Consider the following 24,908-nt stretch of genomic DNA (forward strand, 5'->3'; position numbering starts at 1 on the left):
GGGCATAACGGAACAGAGATTTATTATATGCGTTGTCGTTCTCCCTCCGGTTGGGACCGTGGTGTTGTGCTGTTGGCCAGGGCACTTACTGTAGGCTAAAGCGCTATGACATCGTGTTCCGCTTTGAATGCAGCACCAAAACATGACACCCCCCACACACACATCGCCCCACTGAGGAGAGTCGCCCTCCGTCCCGGTCCAGCGCCTCGCTCTGCAGCCGGGGCGGTTGTAGTTCTGTGGAATCGAGTGCAGAGCAGCAGTTTAGCCTGAAAGCGACGGAGGGGGAGAGCAGAGGGAGGATATTTGAGTCATGCTCTCTTTTCAGCAGTACACTCTGTACTTTTCACGGTTTTACTCTCTGGATAGAGAGTGGCTCTCAGAATGTCAGTCTGTCCATTAGCAGAAGTCCCCACCACTGCCGCTAACCGTAGCCGTTTTAGCTAACTAGCACCGCGCCTCCGCCGCACCGTGCGCTGGCGGAGGTTCAACTGTTCAGACCTGAGAGCGAACGGCTGGTTGTGTTCTTCAAACAGCGATGATGGTTGGGTTTTATTGACCCGATTGTTTTCAAAACATTGGGGCTGATTCGGGGGTGCTTTGGTTTGTTTGTAATTTTTTATGTTAGCAATACGCCAAAGGCTAGCTCAGCGCTACAGCACAGCGCACAGCGCTCCGACGCATCGGATCTCGAGAGTTTGGCTCGAGTTTCTCTCGTGTACTTAATAAAAAAGAATTGTTGCTCTTGTAGTCGAGGTTGCATGCGGTACCAGAAGGGTATTAACCACTTGTTTGGGACATTTAACGCAACTTGAAAGTCGGGGAATTTGATGGTGTGGACGTGGTATTTTGCGCATGCGCCGACCACACGACAAATGGCTGCTTCTCACACCGACTCACGTGTCTCAATGCCTTTACTAGCACCTTATCGAGGATATCTTTCAAACATTATTTTAAAGGTGAATAAATAAGTGAATGTCTTTTTGTTTCACGCCTGAGCGATGTACGAGTGACGCGAAAGAGCGGAATCACATAAAAAAGAAAATGCGAGTTTGCCCATGAAAAAAAAGCACCCTCTTTGTTTTAGCTTTGACCAAAACATATGATCAAAAATATTTCTTATTATTTAAAACTTTTTTTCACTGCGAGTACCATTTCTTTATAAATACATGGTGAGGATTTAAGTTTTTATTTTGCCATTTATCTCCGTTTCTACCGTCTTCATATTGTGTCAGTGTTTCATCAGACCTGTTTTAACTATGTTCCATTTGATCTTGTGTTCAGCGTTACTGTAAGGCCTGTCCATCTGTGTTCGCATATACCTCACCCTCTGCCTTAGTTTGAGTTTGCTAAGATGGTTGTAAATGATGAAGAAAACGAGAGCCTTATTGAACCGTTTTAGTGAAAACGCAGAGTAAGGATCGTATGTGCTGTGCACAGTAGTCCACTGTATTCCTGATAACAATAAAGATGTTGATTTTGTTTTTTATGCCATTGGTATGTTTTTATTCTCCCGTCGGTGGGGTGTTGTAGGTGGGGTGTGTGTGTGTGTGTGTGTGTGTGTGTGTGTGTGTGTGTGTGTGTGTGTGTGTGTGTGTGTGTGTGTGTGTGTGTGTGTGTGTGTGTGTGTGTGTGTGTGTGTGTGTGTGTGTGTGTGTGTGTGTGTGTGTGTGTGTGCGTGCGCGTGTGTGTACACACGGGGGGGACTGGGTCTGTTACAGTTTCTATTTTATCATTCAAATGTTTTGATATTGAACCTTTTTGTAATTACTATTTTGGTAGGTCTGCAGCCAGTCATTAAATATTTATATGTATTCATAATCATTAATAACCTATCAATTTCTCTAAACAAACGCCATTTTGTTTTGACATTCGATTTTTGGGAGTCTTTTTTGGGCTCAAGTTGCCGTTCACCACCACGCGTCAACAAATGCGCAAACGGACAGGAGCCGAAGTTCAGCGTGTTGTTAACGGCGCCATCTGTCGTCCAAACAGCGCCAGTGCTGCTCTGGTGCAGAAAATACTAAACTCAACATGAACACTGGACGTCATGGTCATAACGTTATATGTATTCATACGTTGAAAATATTTGTAGAAGTATATAAATATATAAACATACATATTTACATCTACACATCATATATATATATATATAGGGCCTATATATATTTATTTTTTCTATTTCAATACAACTGTATAATTTTTGATAAAAATATGTTACAATTAAGGTTAAAACTAAAGCCAACGAAATGGAGACTTACAAGAGTGAAGATTTGATTGATTTATAACGTTTACATTTCATAATGCTCAATAACTATTCTAAAACTAAATAAGGCTACACAACACAAGGTTTTATTTTTAGCCAAATGAATAATAAATGACGGTCATTGTAGGTCCAGGGGCCTGAATATAGAACACCTCCCCAAAACAGACTGCACGAAGGAGGGTGGGCCTACCTCTTCATCCTTCCCCAGACCTCCTTGGAGGGGGGGGGGGGGGGGGGGGGGGGGGGGGGACCGGCCTCCACGGTTGGACCGGCCTCCTGGAGGTGGACCGGCCTCATCGAGGTGGACCCACCCCTCCTGGAGGTGGACCACGCACAGTTCGTCCGACGGAAGCGCCTCTTCCGTCGGAGGAAAGCCGCACATCTGCTCGGGGGCGAGCGCTGCGTAAAGCCTGAGCGCAGAGCGGCGGTCTGGGCCCTTAAATAGGGACCCTTCTGTCTCCGGCTCAACACATCATCTCCAGACGGCCAGCAGCCACAGCGTCAGGATGGAGGTCACCAAGAAGTCCGAGCTGATGGACACCGTGCTGGCGGTGCTCCTCGCGGTCCTCCAGGGTTTCCGGCTGGCGGAGTCCGTCCCCAACCCCTCGCCGTTGCTCGGCTCCAACTGGGGCTCCCCGCGGCGGTTCGTGCACCTGCAGGCGGCCACGGAGCTCAACACTTTCTACCTGGAGATCACGGCCAACGGCGACGTGCGCAAGACCACCCTCAGGAGTCCCTACAGTAGGTGGACTTCTTAATATCCAGAGTTCATGTTAAGGATGGTTTGGGTTTGGACCTTCCGTGCATGTGTAACTTGTCGGATGTTCCTTCACGTCCGCAGCTGTGCTGATCCTCAAGGCGGAGACCAGGGAGCGCGTGGCCATCCTGGGCATCAAGAGTAATTACTACGTGTGCCTGGACTCCGAGGGGGTGCCCTACAGCTCGGTGAGGACCCCCAGCTGCTCTGCGGGAACATTGATCTGAACTAAGTGTTGAAGTTTAAGTGGATTAAGTCAACCCCAAATCCACTTGGTTCCGGGAGTCTTTACGCGTCTTTTACGCACGTCTCCATCGACGCTTCGCTTGAAGTCTGCAGCATGCCGGGCTTCACACACGGCTTGGCTGTCAAACCAGCCATAACTGAACCTATAGGCCCGTTATTAGTAATATCGTTAGCATTTTTAGATTTTTTTTAATATTATGAGGATGACGATAACGTTGATGATGATGATGTTTGTTATGGTGTAGTCCGTCTGCCACCGGGACAGCTGCCTCTTCACCCACCGGCTGTTGGAGACCCACCGGGACGTGTACTACTCATGGCGCAGTGGGATCCTGCTGGACCTGGAGGGCTCGCGGCAGACCTTCACCCCGGGGCGCTACGTGCCGCCCGGCGCGCTCTTCTTGTCCGAGCGGAACACGGTGCCGCTCGAGCGCCTCACGCACCGCGACAAGAGGACCCGGGGCGCGCAGGCGCAGGTGGACACGGTGGACCCAGCGGACCCGCACAGCGTGTTTCCGCGCACACAGACCGAGGAGGGCTCCGACTCGCGCGCCGTACCGGAGGATGACGCAGACTGGGACGCGGAACCGGGAGAGGGAGGGGGGGTCGGCGGTAACACCTCGAGGGAGACGCTCCCGGGGGCCCCGTCAGACGACGACCCGTGGCGCGTGCACTCCCTGGGCCCAGGGAGCCCCCGATTCACCGGGACGACAGGCTGACGTTACGGGACTTGATTGACACATGTCAGTATACACGCGTCTTGGTGCTGGTTGTTGTTGGGATGGTTTTCCAGCTGGTCTGCTGAGAGCCGCAGGAAACATGACCGTGAGACTTGACGTGACAGTTTATTTCTGAAGGACCGAGAAGCTGGGAGTCAATTAAGACTGAAAAACGTGACTTCAAATGTTCTGAATGGGACACAAATGAAAGGTTATATTGACCAGCCTTTAAAGCATTCCCGACACTTAACTTAACTCAGCAGCACTATGAGAACCAGACTCTAACACCAAACCGTGCCTGTAGAGTGATCCAGAAACATTGTATTTGATAACTTCTACTTTTGTATTTATATTATTCTTGACTTGAAACATGTGATAATATAATGTCTACTCACTACGCGCAACAAACGACCACCTAGTATTATTCTTTAGTAATTTCAAATCTGAACTCTTATCCAAGGTCTGCTCATTAAGAGCCGACAGTCTCTGAAAATGTATTTATTTAAACCCCTTCCTTGCTCTTATTTATATTGTATGTATTGTATGTGCGTATTTATGTACTTCAGATGTACATAGAGGGAAATGATTCGCACCTTTCAACATGCGAATGTCAGGCTCTGTCTATAAATAAAACAAAGAAACAAGACTTCTGACTACTCTTTGTCTAAAGATCTCTTTACAGCCCCTGCTACTGGGGAGCCTAGGGGGCCCTAGAAGCAAAACGGGCCCACGGGGAAAACCGCAGGATGAGTGAAGCCAAGAAATCGATCTGTTTCGTGTCCGATAAATAAGTTCCTAAAATATGAACTTCCTTAATTAAAGACACATTGAGCAGCTATGCTCAGAAGCATAACCATGTTTAAATTATCGCTTTCTCTGAAGACACAAGATCTGAACCCATAGTATAAACACTTCTATTCATGGAATTGATTCTTGCTGCGCTGTGTTTCTGAAGGGTTTAAAGTCTTTAGATGTGAAAAACAGGACAACCTCTTGTGCGAGTCCAGGCAGAAGGAGTTCACGTTGCGCACAATACTGAATGAGAGAATTAAAATTCAAGATTTCTGTCGTCTTTCAGTTCATTTATTTAGGACTACAGAGATTTCTAGACCCGAGCAAAATCAATTTAAAACGGTGACTTAAACAAGTTTCCACCTTTGGTTCAAAAATCCCATAGAATAAAATTACTTAGGGATCACAATGGGAAACGTAGAGTTAAAAAAAACACGTTACATTCAGTACATTAAAGAAAGTGCATGCTCCTCCCAAACACTCGGTATGGAAGTACAGTTTATACTTTTCCACCTCACATAGAAGATTCTGCACAATAATTACCAGACCCACACCCAGACTGCCTCCTCCATCCCCCGTCTTAGGCCAGACCCTCAACCAGACCTCCTGCACCCCCCCGTCTTAGGCCAGACCCCCACCCAGACCGCCTCCACCCCCCGTCTCAGACCAGACCCTCATCCAGACCTTCTCTCCCCTCTGGACTCCTGTGAGGAGTACTATTCTGAGTCCCCCCAAAGCCAAAAGTCCTGGACCGGCAGAACTCTGCTGCCGGGTCCTTATCGACACGTCACACCATCCGCCTCCATCTGTAATGCCTTAAGGGGAAGGAGCTCTAAGGCCTTAAGGGGACAGAGCTCTAAGGCCTTAAGGGGACAGAGCTCTAAGGCCTTAAGGGGACAGAGCTCTAAGGCCTTAAGGGGACAGAGCTCTAAGGCCTTAAGGGGACAGAGCTCTAAGGGCTTAAGGGGAAGGAGCTTTAAGGCCTTAAGGGGACAGAGCTTTAAGGACCTAAGGGGACAGAGTTTTAAGGACAAGGGGAAAGAGCTTTAAGGACATAAGAGACAGTTTTAATGGCAAGGGGACAGAGCTTTAAGGACATAAGGGGACAGAGCTTTAAGGCCTTAAAGGGACAGAGCTTTAAGGCCTTAAGGGGACATAGTTCTAAGGGTGGTGACCCCCAGTCTGTTGAACCCCCTCCCCATGGACATCCTTAACGCTGGAGCCGTCAGAGGCCGTCTATTTGTCATCTTTTAAATCGTTCATTGATTGTAGCTCTTCTCTTGATATAATTGAGTCCGTCTCCCCATGGGAAGCGCCTTGGGTCTGTCCTCCGCCATCACCTCAACATGCCCCCCCCCCCCCCCCCCCCCCCGCTCTCTCTAACACTCTTTCAGCCACTCCAGGTGCTCCTTCCTGTTGGTGAAGACGCAGCGTGCTGCAGTGAGCTCCACCGCCCCCGCGGCCCGCCGCAGCGTAAACAGGAAGCGGCTGACCCCCGTGTTGGGGCAGGGGGCCGTGAGCTGCGCGGGGCGAGCGCCGTCCGGCGGCGTGCAGCCCAGCTCCTCCAGGAGGTGCTTCACCGCCACGCGGATGAAGCCTCCGTGGCTGACCGCCAGGACGTGGACCCCCCCCTCGGGGCCGGACCCCCCCTCAGTCCCGGACCCCCTCTCCTCTGAGGCGTGGCCACGCTGACATCGCGTGGCCGGGGGTCCCGGGGACCCCCCAGAGGTTGAGGCGTCGCCGTGGTCGTCCATCATCTGCTGGAAGAGAACCTTGAGGAAGTCTTTGAAGCGACGCCGGACCTGGGGGGGGAGCAAGAGGACGGGTCAGACCAAGTGGACCTGGTGTGGGGTGGGGGGGCCGATGTCACCTGGTCTCGATATTAACCAAGCACAACACTTATCTCAAATCATATATTTTGAACCTAATAGGTCCACCTAACCATCTCTTAACTGTTCAAACTCACCAAACTTACACTATCTAATCAAACTCACCTACATGAGTAGGTGAGTTTGATGTGTCTACAATGGCCGTGGCCACACAGAACCGTTCTCTCTTCTTACATTACTTCCTAATTATTATTTTTTCGCATTATCATAAAGGGCCACTAGATGGCGCCAATATAAAGGCAATAACAAACCTTTGGCGTTTATATCTTCTTTTCAAATAGAGGACACATTAGAAGCAGGCAGAGGAAACCCTTTCCTTTACCATCATTAGTGTTGCTCAAATAAATCCCTTTATTGCAGCATTTAACACCGATAAAAACACATTTTGGCTGTGATGTGAGAACATTAAAACAATAGTTTCCTCCTCATGTTTCATCCCTTAATACTCAGACCAGGTCTCTGTAGGATCCAGGTGATCTGTGATCGACTCACCTGGTCTAGGGTCTCCCCCCCAGGGGGGGTGTAATCGCGGCAGGACTGGCCGGCGGCGTTGGCCATGTTCTTCAGATCCTCTTTGGGTCGGCCCTCAGCGACCCCGAAGCCCTGCAAGACGAGCCCAGAGCCATCCATCAGACTCCTGTTCTCCACCCCGTTCTCCATCACTCACCCTGTTCTCCATCAGACTCCTGTTCTCCACCCCGTTCTCCATCACTCACCCCGTTCTCCCTCCGACTCACCCTGTTCTCCATCATTAACCCTGTTCTCCAACCTGTTCTCCATCATTCACCCTGTTCTCCAACCTGTTCTCCATCATTCACCCTGTTCTCCAACCTGTTCTCCATCATTCACCCTGTTCTCCATCAGACTCACCGTGTTCTCCAACCTGTTCTCCGTCATTAACCCTGTTCTCCACCCTGTTCTCCAACATTCACCCTGTTCTCCATCATTCACCCTGTTCTCCACCCTGTTCTCCATCAGACTAACCCTGTTCTCCACTCTGTTCTCCCTCAGCCCTCAGACTCCTCAGACTCCCGTTGAACCAGACAGAAGAGTTACGGTCTCGTACCCGCTCCCTGAGCAGAGGCTCCTGGACCGGCTCCACCCTGGTGCCCCCCGCGTTGGCCCTCAGGATCTGCTCAGCCGTCTGAGGACAGAACACACAATGACAGACACACACAGACAGACACACACACACACACCGACAGACACACACACACACCGACAGACACACACCGAGATACACACAACGAAAGACAAGAACCGAAGGACACACACACCGACAGACACACACACACACACCGACAGACACATACACACACACACCGACACACACAATGAAAGACAAGAACCGAAGGACACACACATCGACAGACACACACCGACAGACGCACACACCAGTCAGCATATTGTATTGATGTGATGTATGTATTATTGAATGTTTGTTTCGCGCGGTATGTCTGACAACAGATGGATACGAGTCTACAGACTGCAGGGGGGGGGTCAGAGAGCAGGGTTCAGACCCCAGGGGTCAAACCCCGGACTACCTGGCGGGCTCGCTGCAGGTCACTGGTGTACACGGCGTCGAAGCGGAGGTCTCTGAGGTACCGGCCCACCGCCTCCGCCTGCCTCAGCCCCGTCTCCGACAGGGTGGTGTCCACGCCCTGACCTGACGACAGAGAACCACCGTCATCCCCACGTCACTGCTCATTGCTCAACCATCTAACTGGTTACACTGGAACACGTTTTGACACACCCATATCTTTAACCCCAGCTGATGTGTGCCTGGCTGCTCCAGGATCAGCTGTAGGATCCTCCATACGGTCGACATACCTGACACGCTGATACAGGATCAGCTGATCCTTCCTATGTTGAACTCACCTTGCAGCAGCTTGTCTCTGTTGTACTGCGTCTCACCACTGCAAGGAGACAGTCAGTAAGACATCGCGATTCAAGTATACAGTCATAGCATACAATGTCGACAACACAATACAACAGGCAGTTAAACAGTCAGTTCAATACACTGAATGGTTTTGAGCTGACATCGCAGACAGCTCGTGTCACTCAACGTGTAACCTTCAAGACAGAATACTCCGACGACAGACTTTGAAGGCATCTCTATATTTGGGGTTTCGACGCCAATCGTATTCAATAACAATGGTTATGCGTTTCATACTTCTGAGATAAAGGACTCGGCGATAATGACTTACTGTCGTACGATGGTCAGGCTAAATGTAAACATCGTCCCGGTCAATCAGGGTAACTTCCGGGTTATTCAGCGTGACGTAGCTGGTTGTCGTCACAGCAGCAGCCAATAGTGTGATACCTCAATTCAGGGTTAAAACTATGATAATATGGAATGGTCGTAAGTAAAAATAAACGTAATAATTATTAAGACTTAATAATCTAATAGACGGGGTCCACCAACAAGCATCACCATACTGTAATATTTCTGATTGGTGTTGCACCCCAAGGCTAATGTCACTTACATATCTTTGGGGAAGGAGAGTCAGTGATAAACAGATCACAATAGAGAGTGGCCTCCTAAATAAACTGTTACCTGGAGATATTGTCCTAGCAGACGGTGGGTTTAATATTGGTGATAGTGTGGGATTTTACTGTGCTTCACTAGATACCTACATTCACCAAGGGGAGAAAACAGCTGTCAGCGTATGAGGTGGCAGAAACTAGAAAAATAGCTAATTTGCGTATTCATGTGGAGAGAGTCATAGGATTAGTCTGAAGAAAATATCAGATTCTGCAAAGCAGGGCTATGCCCATAGAGAACATGGCAACAAAACCAGGCGAGGCACTAGCATTGATTGACAAGATTGGGGTAATTTGTTGTGTCTTGTCTAATCTTTCGGAGTCTGTCGTCCCATTGGAGTAATGAAGTGGGGAAGGAGGAGGGAGGAGGAGGACAAATATTTAAATACTATACTTCAATACTATAATATATATATATATATATATATATATATATATATACTAAATTAAAATGTAATATTTTTATCCTAGCCCAATTGTACTGCCGAGGTGTATGATATGTAATATAATGGATTCCAATTTATTATTGCACACCATGTTCTTGTAGTTATAACAATTGTTGAAAAGTGTAATCTTGTCAATAAACCACCATGTATTAATCTGTCTTCTCAAATGTTATTTAATCTTTTCAATAAACATCTTCCAAACAGCCAGAACTCACAAAGACCACACTCAGGTCATAACAATAGACCTCTGAAGAATAAGTCCCGGTTCCCTCGGTCAAATGTCTAAGGGAAAGAACATGCAGCAAAAAATGTCTAAGGGAAAGAACATGGGTTTTTGATCGTCCAACATAACAAACTCAGTAGTTGGCGAAGAAGTAAAAGCTGCGAACGTTCTACACACTTTTCCCATCTAGTTTCGACTAGGTTTTTGGATTGTCGGTGCCGTTAAAGTAGTGAACGATTCTAAATGATAGGCCTACTTTTAACGGCACCGACAATCCAAAAACCCAGTCGAAACTAGATGGAAAAAGTGTGTAGAACGCTGACAATTTTTTTTATGCCTCCATACTTTTATAGGCTTTCCCATCGACATAGGTTTAAAAACTATTAATTGATCCTATTTCAGAACACTGCTTTCTGTAACTAATTGAAACATATTTGCACTGGGAAGAAATGCCCAAAACAGAATAAAGTGCAAAATAAAATAGGTTGTAAGGATTATGCTGCCGCATTGTGCTGTGAATTTTTTTAATAATTAAATAAATAAATAAATATATACATATAAATATATATATTTTTATTTTTCCAAGTTTGCCAATGATTATGCTGCCCCCTGCCAGTGGTGGCCCCATGCTAGTGGTCGCACGCATGCCTAGGGTTGCCGACCCCTGGTATGAAGGACCAGATAGTTAGTGATGTTCACAGCCTCGATTGTTGGCAAATCCTTAGGTTCTGCCGAAAACTCACTCTTCTTTATAAGATACGGATCACGCCCAACATATTTACTAATTAATTGTTTGTATCTTTTTCTAGAAACGGCTCTAAATCCTTACAATACGGACTCCCTGTAACGGTTTCCTCCATAGACGTATTTTACTTTTTACTTCCTGACCTCCATTTGAAATCGCGCCCCTTTCACGCATCATCATAATCAAGTGACTGAAACCCACCTATTGAGCCCAAATTCCAAACCACTACATTATTGTAGTGGACAGTTGGAGAAGTGAAGAGAAAACAGAGTCGGTAGAAAATAAGTTTTAGCCAATTTATTGAGCAGATATTTTGGACCGGAAACAACTGAGTTGCATGATGGTCTCCCACTGTTTGGTGAGGGGAGTCATACATGTATGACTGTCACTTTAGGGATTGGATCATGTGTTATGACATGATCACATCCCTAAAGTGAGCATTGATAAACTACAGCACCACTCTCTGGTGTCTACAGATGGCCCAGTACCTCAAAACGGACTGAAACAAGGGTACGGGAAATGTCAAAGTAGGCAAACAACATAATGTAGATCTTAAGTTAGATATTGTACATTTAAATGTGTGGTAAAGCCCATCTGTAATTTAGCACCATTGATGGAGAGATTCAATTTGAGCAGACCAAAGGGAATAGTGACAATTGGGGAATTTCCAGAGAAAGCGGGTGGACAGAGGCTTGTTATTGGTCAGAGTTGTGATGAGGTAATTCAAGATGGGGAACCTCACTCATTCTGCGTTAAGAACCTGAGGTACACACACATGACAAGAAGCAGCGAGAATATGATCGACTATAAAACACAAAAGTTACACATGAAGAGAATAAACATGCTTTTTTTTCTAGTTTTTTTTCCAAAACATCTGAAATCATGAGTGCTTCCAGTCCCACACCAACACACACACACACACACACACACAAACACACACGACACTCACAAAGCTAGGAATCGGTTACATGTCATAATCCATAATATAGCAGCACACTGGAGGATCACAAACAGGAAATGTCATCATGGTACAAGCCTAGGAAGAAGAGCTTAATAGCAGCAGAAGGAAAAGAGAATATCTAGAATATATTTATATAATATATGGTATCACTTTGGAAAATCACTTTCAAACCACTGAAAAACAATTACTGGAAAAACAGCTTTGACAATTTTCCATTTTAAAGCACATATAAGATTGACAAAGAATGTTTTTGAGGTTATTTTTTCAAACTAATAACATACAACACAGGCGAACAACTTTGTATTTCATATAAAAAGGCGTCTTACAAGACAGTATTTTTTGTAACTCAGTACAGAGCAGTTTATACTTTTATTATTTTTTTAAAGAACACACTAAAAAAATTACCATAACACAATTTTGCACAAAGTATGTACACAAATCTTTCAACAAACTGTCTGAAAGATTCGCTGTGAATTAGGAAAACAAATATTCAAGTAAGGTTAAGTAAAACACACCAAGATGTATATCTAAATATAGATAAATGCGTGTGTCTAGACGTGACTTGGATTATCGGTCTGTGCATTGCAACTGATTTGGTTCCATATTCAACACAACTATAAAATGGTAAACCTAACCTCCTCACCGAGCAGGGGATAGCTTTGAAGACAAAGTGCATTACCCCGCATGGGAATCCAGCCCAGAATCGATCAAATAACTTAAAAAAGGGGGAGGAGTTTAGAGGGGGAGGGGGATGCGAGCCCTACCCACCCATCTCTCCTTAACCGCCTTCCCATTTCCATTGGCAAGGAGTGTGATTTCAAAAGTGCATGAAGTTTGATCCAAATCCCCCCCACCCGTAAACTCTCGCCCACCCACCCGCTTGTAAATGTCCACTTGAAATGCAAACTCAACGGTCAAATGGTCCAGGAGACCCTGCGATGACTCCGCAGGGCACCACTGGGTTCTCCATCGAGCGACTTGCAAACTAGTTCCTGTGATCCACTCACTTGACCCGTGACTCTCAAAGTTATAAGTTATATAGCTTAAGTTTACCTTCTCCCTCTGGTTCATCAACAAACCCCTCACCAGTCCCCTGCCATCAGAGGCCGCTCCATTCCCTTCCTTCCTTCTGCTCAGTTCTACTCTACCGACATTAAAACCTCCTCACTTGTCTTTTAAAATTCTTTCACTCCACATCCACGTTACCTAAACCTCAAACACATCAACTGCACTTCCTCTAAAAACCTTAAGACATGGCATCGGCCATCTTGACGAGGTCAGCGTGTGGGTGACCCCCCCCCCCCCCCCCCGACTCCCATCCAACATCCCGAAGGTTTCTGCATTCATAATATCTGCGGAGATCGCTAGCGAATCGAGCACCGCCATCAAAACCTAGCAAGTCGAACGTAGCCATATGGAAATATACCAAATATTAATTGGGGGCTGCAGAGTCTTCGTTCCCCTCTCCTGAGCGGGCCCAGCCCACTCTTGGCCAGCAAAAATGAGCATAAATAATAAGGGTTGCCCTCACTACACATGTACAATATGTGCAGCAGACAGGGGAAAGGCAGAGAGCTAGCGCTTCCACTGTGTTAGCGAAGCAGGTAGATTGCGCTTCTCCATTAGCAGAGCAGCTAGCCAATGCCTTTGCTGCATTAGCTAGCTTGTATACAAGTCGCGTAGGATCAGCAAATAGTTGACAGCATATTAAACTGGTTTCCTGTACGGCAGAAATTGCTCGCAAGACAACCATATAGACTTAATTGATTACGTTATGTTTTTCTCTAGATTCTATGGAAAAAAAATTGTAGCATAGTAATATAATTATTATGGTAATTATTCTTCAAGTATGAAAATATATTTAGATTTCTGGTTTGAGAACCTAAAGGCACTATCAAGTTTTGTACGATTTCCATGCAGCTTTCGAAGAGCCGTGTTTATTATAGATGACCTATATAAAAAGTCATCATATGACCAGGGTGTAGAAAGGGGGGAAATAGAATCCGATATTTAAATCAGCGTTAAGTGACTTGGAACATCCACGGAAAGCTAACACGGTTAAACACGCCCCAATCACAGGAGGCCCCCCCTTACTGGGACTCCAGACTGGCAGCTCATTGGTTAACAGAACATGCTCCATTCCGCTCGTCCTCTAGCCGATGGTGGCAGGGTGACAGGGTGCAGGTGGGGGAGGAGGCGAGTTCATAGGTTGACATCGCAGACGTCAGTTGGGGCGGTGGTGTTGGGGGGGAGAGGGTGGGGGCGGTGTCGGAGGGGCTGGTGGGTGCGAGTTCAAGGTTGACGTCGCGGACGTCGGTGGGGGTGCTGGACAGGTCCTGCTGCTCCCGGGTGTTTTCCCCGGTGTAGTGGCCCTTGTGGGGCCCTTTGCTCAGGCCCTCCCGGAGGCTGCTGACCAGGACCCTCTCTATCTGCTCCTGGCATTCCCGCAGGCAGTCCTGGAAAACACACAGGGGGGGGGGGGGGGTCACAGCCATCAGCGACACAGCAGAGACCATACAAGGTACACACACTGGAGAAGACCGCAGGGGGGCCAAGTTCTCCTTCTTCCTAAAACCTCCACTGCCAAGTCCTGCTGGAGGTGCGAAGGCCCGGAGGCCGCTGCAGGCCGCCACGCACACTTCAACAAACGTAGACTATTGGATTAGCGAGTGATTAGCGTGTGATACCGCGCGACGGTATCTGGATGTTTTGGTCACATGCGCCGCATACCTCCGGCGGGCGAGCGACGGGTTCTGCGGTAAGTGGTCTAGACCGCGGTGAGAACAATGGGTCCCAGCGCCCACTGATACCAGCGACTCCGGCTGCTAGGGCCCAGGAATCCTCTACACACGCAAGAGGGCGGGCCGAGCGGGCCGCAGCCATTTGCTGGTGGACACCAGGAGATCGGTTCTTTCTCACGGGCCCAGCGGAGGTTTTTTTTTAACAGCCCCCCCCCCCCGGTGCCAACTCTCACAGAACAACATAAGGCCATCGCCCACGTGGTTTATGGAGAGCAAACATAACGTCTTTCTGCTTAGCTTGTTACGCTGAGAGTTGTCAGGCGTGTGGTTTAACAATGACTTGTAACCAAAGAACACAACACTTGGCATTCTTTCCCAAACTCTGAGCAGTACGGGTCAACGGCCGATGAAACGCATGAAGGAGCTGCAATGAACCTCCATCCCGGTACAAAGCGCGAGTTATTGGATGTCGAAAGCTAGTCTTTTCTTAGCAAGTACAAGTTTTTGGACTCAATCTTGTGCTAGAAGACTGAGTGAAACAAAAGGCCTGTGTTGTGCTCGGTACATGTGTGTGTTTGGGGGGGGGGGGGGCGGGGGGAGGTACGAGAGTCGGGGTTCACACCCAGACGGACTGAGACACGAGTCTCCCCAGAGCGTACAGGAAACGAGCCGTGACCCGCTGACCTCTGGACGGGGGACAGATCCCAGATCAGTGGCACAGGATGTTCAGAAACGGGTTGCCACCGTGCTCAGGGAACATGACCCCCCCGGGACCCACCCCCACACGTCTACCTGCGGGTCTGAGCAGCATGTGGGAGGTCTCCAGCGGTGCAGACTTGGGGGGGGGGGGCCCTGAAGAATGCACGGGGGCCCACAGAGGGGCCCGCATTCCTTTGAAACGTGGGGATAATTGGAACCTGATGGTACGCGGTGGGACGCCTGTTGTGACGGCGGGCTGTGGCGGGGGCCCGCGTTGCCACGGCGACCGGACCACCAGCACGAGGGGAGGTGGGCTGTGGTCGGGGGGGGGGCTGGGTGGTTCTGGTCGTCCATTGGTTGGTTTTTGTTTCAGCATCTGGTCTTTATGTAATAACGTACCCATGACAATACGGCTACACAGAGCCGTGTGTTCTGGGCCTATAGGGGGACGGCGGGCCCCCAGAACGTGTAAGACACAAGCGTGTCTGCTATGAGCGCATGGAAGAGTTGGTCTGAGCTAGACTGGGCGGCTCCACCATGAACCATGCATTCGACATTCAGGCTAATCCCCTTGTAGCTAGCGAGCCAGGTTCGATTCCCATTCCTGCGGTTGGACGGTCCACGTCAATCCCCCTCTATTAGACCCCTCCGTCGTTCCTCCCTCTTCTGTCTATTGAGGTACGAAAAACGGTAAACTAACGAACACATGAAAAACGTAAACAAATCTCCATTAGTAGAGATAACCCTAGTATCTCTTCCCCCCCCCCCCCCCCCCCCCTTGTATCGCCCCCCCCCGTAGGTCCCCCTCTTGTAAAGATGGCGCTGTGTGTTTTTAAGCACAGACGTACTAGAGTCTAGCAGGAGGGGCCCGCTGCAGAAGAGGGCCGCTGAGGGACCGCCAGCGCCGGACCACAAGAATGTGGGCTCCGTCTTCTGAGAGGTCCCTGCCTGCCGAGGCCCTTTATAGCAGCCGTCTGCTGCCAGCGCCCACAACCCGTTCAAAAGAGCTTTATTGGCACCCGAGTGGAATACATCACAACCGGTTCTAACAACAACAACAAGTTTTCTTTCCCGTGTGTGCGTCTGTGTGTGCGTCTCTTTGTGTGTGTCTCCGTCTGTCATTTCTCTCTCTTCCCCCCCCCCCCCCCCCCCCCCCCCCCACCCCCCGAGATTGAGAAATAGCTCATACTCATTTCCAACCACTGTTTACATTTTTTAGGGTCATTTAGTTTAGAAAGTCGATTTGTAATTATGGCACGACATCTGTAAATAAAAGACTCATGTTTAGTTTTGGTGCAGGAGGAAATGGGAGGACTCTGTTCTCCATTGGTGGCAATCCCTTTTAGATTCATCATCATCTTTTAGGTACAAATATAGAGTAGAGCTCTCCTCATTTATCAGTCGGTTCACCCATAAAAACCTCCATGCACACCAGTACAATTATAAAAAAAAAAGGTCTGTTCTTTTTCCACCAGGTGCCATTTGATAGGGTAGGCCGATCCATCCCACAACACACCTGGATGGGCAGCGCCACTTGATGTGATGCCACTTGTGATGTCACAAACAAGTCGATTGTGAAATGGCTCGGAAAGGCTGTTCATTAACCGAACCCCAAGTGGGATCGATCACTAGACGGGCTCTTCCATGACCCAGGTGACCCAGGTGCCCCGGTACCCACCACCTCGGTGTTGGTGATGGGCCCGGTCTGAACAGCGTGTGGGGGCTCATCATAGATCCAGGGTACAACACCAATAGGTGGTCCAGGTACTCACCACCTCGGTGTTGGTGATCTTGCCCAGCAGGACGTTGAGGTGGTCCCGATGCAGGGCCTGGTCGGCGAGTTCATGCTGCATGCCGCAGATGGCAGCGCCCACGCTGCCCGTGGCGATCATGGAGGGGGGGTTCAGGGCCAGGCTGAAGTCTGCAGGGGGGGAGGGGGGTTAGTGTTTACGATGCGTTGAGGGCATTTGCGTACGTTAGCGATTGGAAACATGCGGAGCACTGGTCTTAATTGCAGCCCTGACAGTCTTGTTGATAAAGCCGGTATGGGGATTCCAGACGCCCGATTGGCTAGGAGACCGTGAGAACGCTCTCCAGCGAGCATAGCTCCGCCCCCACAACCACGATCTGGCAGATCTGCTGTCGGATCCGAGAGGCTGCACAACAATGAGGAAACCAGCAGGAATATTCCGGACCCGTGAGATCGGGTTCCAGGACCCCCCCCACCCCCACCAACCCCCGCAGGAAGGTGTGGGACGGAGGTCCGGACGTGACCATGGAGACATCTTAGCAACAACATCTTAGCCCCCCCGACCACAGAGATTACATTAGCAGAGTCTGGAGGGTATCGAGGTGGACGGCTGTTGCTATGGGAACATCTCCAGCGCATAGGAGCACGCCTTCGTCAGTCAGGGGCCGCCACCGTCAGACACATCAAGTCAGACGGGAAAGCGAACAGTCGGCAGCGAGCAGCCGTGTAGCGAACGGCAGTGTAGCGAACAGACTGCTCTCAGTCCCAGCGTCCTGCTCGCCCACAAGAAGAGGCCCGCAGTGACGCCACCAGGCCCAGAAAAAGACCTGCAGCTCTGGTGGCTCTACGCCCCCTGGGGGGGGTGAGGACCAGAGAGGGAGAGGACGAGGTAGGGAGAGAGAGGACGGAGCCCAGCTGTGCATAGGAGGGGCTCTCCATCATAAGAATAACATCTTCAGTCCACAAAAAAAAAACATTTACATTAGCACAAATCCTCACCAGGCCTCCCTCTCTCACAAGCCCCCCCCCCCCCCCTCTCCCACGTCCATCCCCACCTCCCTCTCTTCATTACCCTCTCCAACTCCCTTGGCCCTACAGCCAGTCTGAGCTGGGCTATAACCAGTTGCTTACGAAAGGTTCAAGCGACCACAGCAAACACACCCAGAGGGAGAGAGAGAGAGAACCAGAGAGAGAGAGAGAGAGAGAGGGAGAGAGAACGAGAGGGAGAGAGAGAGAGAGAGAGAGAGAGAGAGCATCACACATCAGCCCCGCCACAGCCTGCAGCAGTGAAGCCACACCAGTGGGCGGGGAGGCTGAGTATGGTGAGTGCCTGTGGTTCGATTAAGCGTTCCCAGTAAACCAGTGGCGACCACAGAGCCGTACGCACAGAGCCCTCGTAACATTCCCGCCCCCCTCCTCCTTTGCTTTGTAACAAGGGAGGGATACTGGGAACACTGGTGAAATGCATACAGGGGTGGAGGGATAAGGTGGAGGTATACAGGGGTGGAGGTGGGGTTATAAATGTCTGAGCGTGTTCTTGAACGCAGGGCGTCTGGTCGCGTGCGTGAACGCGCAATGTCTGCGTTCATAAACAGCCTATTGTTTACCATTCACTAATATTACCTTTTCGAGGTCAGGCACGCTTTCCTCCAATGTGAAGTGCAGGGAGTTCAGATCCATGTCATTAAGGGGCAGGTGTGGTCTGAGGGATCTGGGACCATCTTCTTACTGCGTATGCGTATGCGTGTGTGTGAGAGTGTGCGTGTGCACGCATGCTACAATGCGACCTGGCTCAGGTCCTCTGATAGCTAATCAGAGAGGAGGAGGAGGACCCAGCCAGGAGTCAACGGGTTGGGGCTGGGACGGCCCCCGTTTCACTCCATACGACTGAACAACAGGTAGGCGTGAGTGATTGCGTACCTGTAGCACAGAGGGCGATGAAGGTCTGCGTGTGCCTGCGGATGAGAGGCAGCTTGTCCTTGGGGAGGGGCAGCCGGTGCATGATGTGCTCGATGAAGTCGTTTGGGATGACCGTCGCAATGTTCCACCGCAGCTTTCCGAGAACCACCAGTTCCCAGTCCTGTGGAGCGGAGAGCGTCAGGATCAGAACCTGCTCTGTGTAGGAGGGAGAACCGTGTGGAGGTTCTCACTATGCTCCTCCGTCTGGGTCCTAGGGGGTAGGACCGTGCGGAGGTTCTCCCTATCCTCTGTGTCGGAGGCAGGACGGTGTGGAGGTGATCAAGGAGTTCTGGGTTTGATCCCGTTGTTAGAGGGACCCTCACACTGTGCCTGGTCGTTAATGACATCGGAATTAAAAAGGTGAGATATTAAACCACCCGCAGTGAGTGTGATTAGCCTTTACACTGGGTAGGTAGGCTGGTAGACTGATCTAGCCACCACAGGGGGATAGATCTAGGTGGACACGGCCACTGGTGTCAGAAGAGGCAGATTTTCAAAACGGCTTGCAACTGCTAATTGACAGGTGCACACTCACACCTGGTGGTATTATACGTCACGTCACCTTCAACAGAGTCACTCTAAATTAGAAATAAAAAAACACAAATCTGCATATTGGTAAGGACTAGGGATGCACGATATATCGGCAGTGATATCGTGATCGGCCGGTCTTTTTTTAACATATCGGCATCGGCAAAATAAGTAAAACTGGTCCGATATTAACAGCCGATATTTATTTCCGTCTAGTTGCCGTTGTGTGTGTTTTTTGCCGATGCGCAGCTTGTTTGGTCATGTGACAGTGTCAGTAACGCAGCCAGAGACGCACGGACAGGCAGTACAGGAGTGCTTGTCACCTTAACTGAAAAGAATCAATGTCGGCGGTTTGGATGTTTTTTACGGTCTCAAATGAAGGTACTCGAATTGCAATATGCAGTACTTGCAAAGCCGAAGTAATGCGCGGAGGATGCCGTGTCAAATCATTCAACACCACTAGTGGTGCAACGGTTCACGGGTTTCCCGTGATCCGTACGGGTTAACCCTCACGGTTCGGGACGCAAGTGATCCGCGGATCGTCTGATAAAAAAAAAAGTTGTGCGTTCACGTGATCAGCGCATATTTAAAAAGGACAATTCCGGTATTAACAACATCATCAAGTATCGTAGCGAAATACAGTTTCTGTTGTGTTTTATTTGGCGTTCCGTAATCCCATTGAAACGGAAACCGGAACCGGACATGTTTATATTTGGTTGTAGTCTTTTCGCTCGGTTCTCCGGATCAACAGTAGGGCTAGAACCGAGTGAAAAGACTACAACCAACCTCCCTTGATATATTTGATTTAGCCTATTTCACAGATTTGAGTTGAAATTGACTTAAACTTGAAACACTTTTTGTAATTTATTAGACAAGTGTCTCGTTTCCATGAATATTGGCAAATTTGATTTAAGTTATAAAACCTTGTCAAGATATTTTGATTTGTGATCGTTATTTTGATTTATGATCCAAACTTTTTCATAGTTGCAAGTTGTAAAAGTAGCCTAAAACTAACACTGTTAGTAACTTCTGTTTGTTATGGATGCCCTGTAACTTGTTGAAGAAACAATGTATTTCGAAGTTTTGGAAAATAAAGAAAGAAATAACTTTCATATTCAGTGTTTACATGTTCTTCAGTATACCAAATCATCATAGAAACTTGTTTTTATACCAATATCGATATCGGTAAATATCTGTTATCGGCCGTAACAGCAATTTTAATATCAGATATCGTATCGGTCAAAATTTTCATATCGGTGCATCCCTAGTAAGGACGTTAACATTTTGGGGATTGAACCCAAGTCAAATGAAGAGAAACACTATAAACCAAAGTGAAAGTGAAACTGCAGGGCGGGCTGTGGATGCTTCTGACCGAGTGTCCCCTGACCTGGCAGGGGCATCTGTGGCTCCTTATCTGCGTGACTCATATTGGCATCGCTGCTTTTTCACATGCCCCTTCAGAGCCCCGCCCCTTCAGAGGACAGCCGTCACCCAGCCACTTCCTTCCTGTCACAAGCCTCTGCAGAGCTAGAGAGTACCAGCTAGCCAACACCTAGCCAGCACCCACCAAGCAAAAATCAAAAAAATATACATATGCCGCTTTTCCACCGCACATGTAGCTCGACTCAACTCGACACGACTCGACACGGTAGCAGCACGGGTCATTTTCCACCGCAAATAGTACCTCCTGGACGTGGGCGGGGTCGGCTGCGCGAAAGGGCCGTGACATATTTTTGTACGCGACGCAAACAACACCTACGCAACCCACACATGGACAGAACCCACATAACAACAATGGAGGACATCGATGCGATGGTATTCGTGTTCGTATTATTAGCTGGCATGTTGAAGAAGTTGAAGAAGTGGAATATGTTGGCTGCAGCGCTGCTATGGCTGTTACCAGCATGGTTGCCATGTCGCTCTCGTGACTTCGTCACACTCTCTGGCCAATCAGTGGCCGGCCGTCTGCCGACGTCACCTTTTAGCATCGGCTCAGCTCGCTTGGAACCTAGAGCGAGGCGGTACTAAAAAAAAGCAGCCACTTCAGGTACCATGTTTTCGCGGTGGAAACGCCAAAAATGCGAGCTGAGTCGAGTCGAGCTGGTACCATGCAGTGGAAAAGCGGCAATAGTGTCACCCTTTCATGATGTTTCTCAATGAACGGATGAATGGAGAGGACCATGTAGTCCTTCAACATGCCTCCTCTGAAGCAGATAAGTCACTACTTTCTCAGCTGTCTGTCCTCCTGAGTGACTGAGTGAGTGAGGTAGAAACTGACTGATGATAACGATGACGATGACTACACATAAGCCTGCAGACAATGCCCGCCGTTCCCCGAACAAGAGGGCGGCTCTATTAACCCGTCTGGATGGCAGAGCCAAGATGGCAGCCCTTCTGTTTGGAACTTTTCCGTTACACAGAGATGACTTCAGTTATCTGGTTAGTTGAACTCCCTGGTACCGATGTGCGGTTGACGTTTTTGATTACACACGTTCAAATACCAAGTATTTTATTGGCAAGAGATCCCTCAAAAAGATCTAAAAATCAAAAACATCAAAGACCTACAAGGTTAATTTTTCATTCAAACCTAATATTTACTGAGTGTTGTGTAAATAGTTAAGTGGGTTGCCTTTGAGGCTCGATCTATAAAAAGGTTATTTTAAACGACTGTTCTTTCATTAATCAAGGATTTCCACAGAACTAAAAGAACACATATCTTTGAATAGCTCTCAAAAGTTCAAAAGGCTTGCACGCAAAAATGCAACTCATAAAGAGTTTAAAACGTTCATAACCATCTGAACGTTTTAAACTCCACCAGGAAACCCAGACGCTGTGCTGCCTGACGGCCACCAGGGGGCAATGACGGCGCCACCGCGTTACCGTTACAGTCAGACAGCGGGGCGCAGTGGGAGGGATGTTGCTCATTGTACCGTGATTAACTGAACAGAGAATAATACATTTCCTGTGGCTCCAGTTCAGTTCTGGCCAACATTCTAGAGGGAATCTAAAACAGCCTAAATATGGCGTTCAGCACTCAGATGAACGAGACTTTTCGAAGAGGGTTTAGCTTCTCACCAGTAGTTCCCGCGGGCTGATGGAGTTGTCCGTGTAGCCACAGAGCTTCTCCGCCAACAGCGTCCGGCAGTCCTTGAGCTTGGAGGCGATGAAGAGGCAGACGGCGCCCAGCAGCTGCAGGTAGCCCTTCTTGGTGGGCTCGATGGCCAGGAAGCGGTCCAGATAGCTGATGGCCATGGGGAACACATCCTCGTTGGAGCTCTCTTCTTCACACACCTGAACATTTTAGGAAAAAAGATTATTCAAGAGTTATAACCAGATGATAAGGAGACCACACCCACAGAGAAGACCTGCACAACCGGGCATAGCAGGTCTGGACCTAGACTTACCAGGAAAACCAGGTCTGGACCTAAGCCCACTAGGCCCAGGACCTAGGCCCACTAGGCCCAGGACCTAGGCCCACTAGGCCCAGGACCTAGGCCCACTTGGCCCAGGACCTAGGCCCACTTGGCCCAGGACCTAGGTCCACTTGGCCCAGGACCTAGGTCCACCAGGCCCAGGACCTAGGTCCACCAGGCCCAGGACCTAGGTCCACCAGGCCCAGGACCTAGGTCCACTAGGCCCAGGACCTAGGTCCACTAGGCCCACTAGGCCCAGGACCTAGGTCCACTAGGCCCAGGACCTAGGTCCAAAGCCTGGATCAGGTCTGGGACCTAGGTCCACTAGGCCTGGGCACTAGGCCCACCAGACTGGGACCAGACGCATTAGGTTTGGGACCTAGACCCACTAGGTCTGTGGATCAGGCCCGGGTCTTAGACCCACTAGATCTAGTTCAGGCCGGGGACTTAGACCCAATAGGTCTAGTTCAGGCCCGGGACTTAGACCCACTAGGTCTAGTTCAGGCCCGGGACTTAGACCCACTAGGTCTGGACCCCCCGGGTACGGTCTGCTTGGGTCTGGCTGGTATCAGACTAAACGTTGACTTTATTTTCGGTCAAGACTTTGAACTAAAAAACATGCAATGAGCTAACATGTAGGAAGTGGTGCAACACCACCCCCGCACTCCTCCTCCTCCTCCACCTTTGAGGACTCAACGCTGCTAAATAACTAGTTTGAACTAAATGCAAATAAACAAAAAGAAACTACCAGCACTACTTTAAGGTTTAAGCACTTATGGGACGCGACGGGTTTTTGCATGAAGTTCTGAACTACAGGCACCAGTTGCTGTCATGCATGTTGCTGCTTTTCAGGAATTCATAATAATTAATTAAAACCCCGGATATGTGCGCTGATTTCATGTAAATTAAGCCTAATCTCTTCGTGTTTATGTGATTACGGCTCGAGGACAATTCCAACCGGTTTACTGTGAACTTTGTGCAAACACCCCACGACTCAATGCATTCGTGTCGTGGTGGAATTTCCTTGTCTCCCACGCCAGTGATGAGTCATCTCCATTCCACCTTAACATCTCAAGTCCAGCCTTAACATCTCCAGACCAGCCTTAACAGCTCCAGACCAGCCTTAACATCACCGCTCCCCTACATGTTATAGACTCAGGTTGGGAGGACGTGCAGAATGCTTCAACAGGTCGCCAGCAGTTCGCGGTGGTTCTAATTCCTGAACAACAACCATTGAGCCCAGCAGCAGACCCACCTCGTGCATCCAGTCGGCCACCATTCTCCTCATGTAGGGCTTGATGTCCTCCTGCACGACCTGGAAGTAGGAGGACTGCGGGAGGAAGCGTTCCTCCACCATCAGCAGGCTTTGCAGGACCCGGTCATCGTAGAAGATGTTGGGGTCCGGCGGGGCCCGCACCACTTTGTCCGACTCGAGGCAGAGAAGGTGGTCCATCGCTCTTTGTCTGGCTCAATAATAATAATAATAATGCTAATAATAATAAAGCAAACGAAATAAATATGACACACACACACACTTATACAGACAGGCCTCGGGGACAGAGAGAGCACGAGGACAGCGGCCCGGGACGGAGCATGGGGAGAACGCAGCGCTGATGTCTCCTCCTCCGCCTCTCGTCTCCTCTGCGCTGCTCACTGAGCTGCTACTCAGAGAAGGAGGGTCGACCAATCAGCCGTACGCCAGGATACCTAACGTCATCGCCGATTGGTCGAGGCTGCGGACCAATGAACGGCCTGCAGCAGCGTTGGCTATTATGGCTCATATAATATGCTTGTTTACGTTTTATGTACGGGTTTTGTATTGACCACCAAAGAAAACACCGTCACCAGTACCGACCATCATATGCACTCAGATATCGTTAATAAACATCGATATGTTCGTGCCCTTCCCCAAAACGATGCCTTTCAGAATGATCACGAGCAGCACAACGCTCATGATAGCAGGCATGCTGAACAAGTCACTGCAGCATAGAGAAGAAAACCTTTGACACATGAAAAGCTTTTTTCCTTTGCTATCTTACACACTTTGAAGCATGAAATTATACAAGGAAACGACTGTTGTGTAGTTTAAGCTGATCTCCAAAGTGCCTGAAGGTAGGGGAAAAGAGCAGCTCAGATCATTCATGTCGTGATACAGGATCACAGCCAATAACCTCTTCCAAGCCAAGGCTATTAGTGGAGAAGCGTGTACAAAGTGCACATCAATCTCCCAGAA

General features: G+C 49.0%; 3 protein-coding genes across 3 annotated transcripts; 1 reads left to right on the top strand and 2 right to left on the bottom strand.

Moving 5' to 3' along the window:
• Nucleotides 1-2,559: 2,559 nt before the first annotated feature.
• On the top strand, nucleotides 2,560-4,649 carry fgf23 (fibroblast growth factor 23). The gene is made up of 3 exons (XM_060038239.1): nucleotides 2,560-3,004; nucleotides 3,105-3,208; nucleotides 3,512-4,649. The coding sequence occupies exons 1-3, from the start codon at nucleotides 2,770-2,772 to the stop codon at nucleotides 3,983-3,985; spliced, it is 813 nt and encodes a 270-aa protein (XP_059894222.1). The 5' UTR covers nucleotides 2,560-2,769; the 3' UTR covers nucleotides 3,986-4,649.
• A 390-nt stretch (nucleotides 4,650-5,039) lies between these two features.
• Nucleotides 5,040-8,992, bottom strand: tigarb (TP53 induced glycolysis regulatory phosphatase b). Its single transcript, XM_060038240.1, has 6 exons — nucleotides 8,874-8,992; nucleotides 8,545-8,582; nucleotides 8,211-8,332; nucleotides 7,733-7,810; nucleotides 7,159-7,269; nucleotides 5,040-6,579 (listed from the first exon to the last, which is right to left on the bottom strand). Exons 1-6 carry the CDS (start codon nucleotides 8,903-8,905, stop codon nucleotides 6,157-6,159), a joined length of 804 nt encoding a protein of 267 aa, XP_059894223.1. The 5' UTR covers nucleotides 8,906-8,992; the 3' UTR covers nucleotides 5,040-6,156.
• Nucleotides 8,993-10,906: 1,914 nt separating this feature from the next.
• LOC132447436 (G1/S-specific cyclin-D2-like) lies at nucleotides 10,907-24,352 on the bottom strand. The gene is made up of 5 exons (XM_060038224.1): nucleotides 23,931-24,352; nucleotides 22,338-22,553; nucleotides 18,696-18,855; nucleotides 16,798-16,946; nucleotides 10,907-14,041 (listed from the first exon to the last, which is right to left on the bottom strand). Exons 1-5 carry the CDS (start codon nucleotides 24,126-24,128, stop codon nucleotides 13,700-13,702), a joined length of 1,065 nt encoding a protein of 354 aa, XP_059894207.1. The 5' UTR covers nucleotides 24,129-24,352; the 3' UTR covers nucleotides 10,907-13,699.
• Nucleotides 24,353-24,908: the final 556 nt, after the last annotated feature.

This window comes from Gadus macrocephalus, chromosome 19 (assembly GCF_031168955.1).
Source record: "Gadus macrocephalus chromosome 19, ASM3116895v1".
Taxonomy (NCBI): domain Eukaryota; kingdom Metazoa; phylum Chordata; class Actinopteri; order Gadiformes; family Gadidae; genus Gadus; species Gadus macrocephalus.

Excerpts from the sequence above, each read along its gene's own strand:
- fgf23 (XM_060038239.1), top strand. The coding sequence starts at position 2,770 with ATGGAGGTCACCAAGAAGTCCGAGCTGATGGACACCGTGCTGGCGGTG. Across the intron at positions 3,005-3,104 it reads CACCCTCAGGAGTCCCTACA|CTGTGCTGATCCTCAAGGCG; the intron begins GTAGGTGGACTT and ends TCACGTCCGCAG. Across the intron at positions 3,209-3,511 it reads AGGGGGTGCCCTACAGCTCG|TCCGTCTGCCACCGGGACAG; the intron begins GTGAGGACCCCC and ends GTTATGGTGTAG.
- tigarb (XM_060038240.1), bottom strand. The coding sequence starts at position 8,905 with ATGTTTACATTTAGCCTGACCATCGTACGACA. Across the intron at positions 8,583-8,873 it reads AGCCTGACCATCGTACGACA|TGGTGAGACGCAGTACAACA; the intron begins GTAAGTCATTAT and ends GTCTCCTTGCAG. Across the intron at positions 8,333-8,544 it reads CAGAGACAAGCTGCTGCAAG|GTCAGGGCGTGGACACCACC; the intron begins GTGAGTTCAACA and ends CTCTGTCGTCAG.
- LOC132447436 (XM_060038224.1), bottom strand. The coding sequence starts at position 24,128 with ATGGACCACCTTCTCTGCCTCGAGTCGGACAAAGTGGTGCGGGCCCCG. Across the intron at positions 18,856-22,337 it reads TCAGCCCGCGGGAACTACTG|GACTGGGAACTGGTGGTTCT; the intron begins GTGAGAAGCTAA and ends TCCGCTCCACAG. Across the intron at positions 14,042-16,797 it reads AGATCACCAACACCGAGGTG|GACTGCCTGCGGGAATGCCA; the intron begins GTGAGTACCTGG and ends TGTGTTTTCCAG.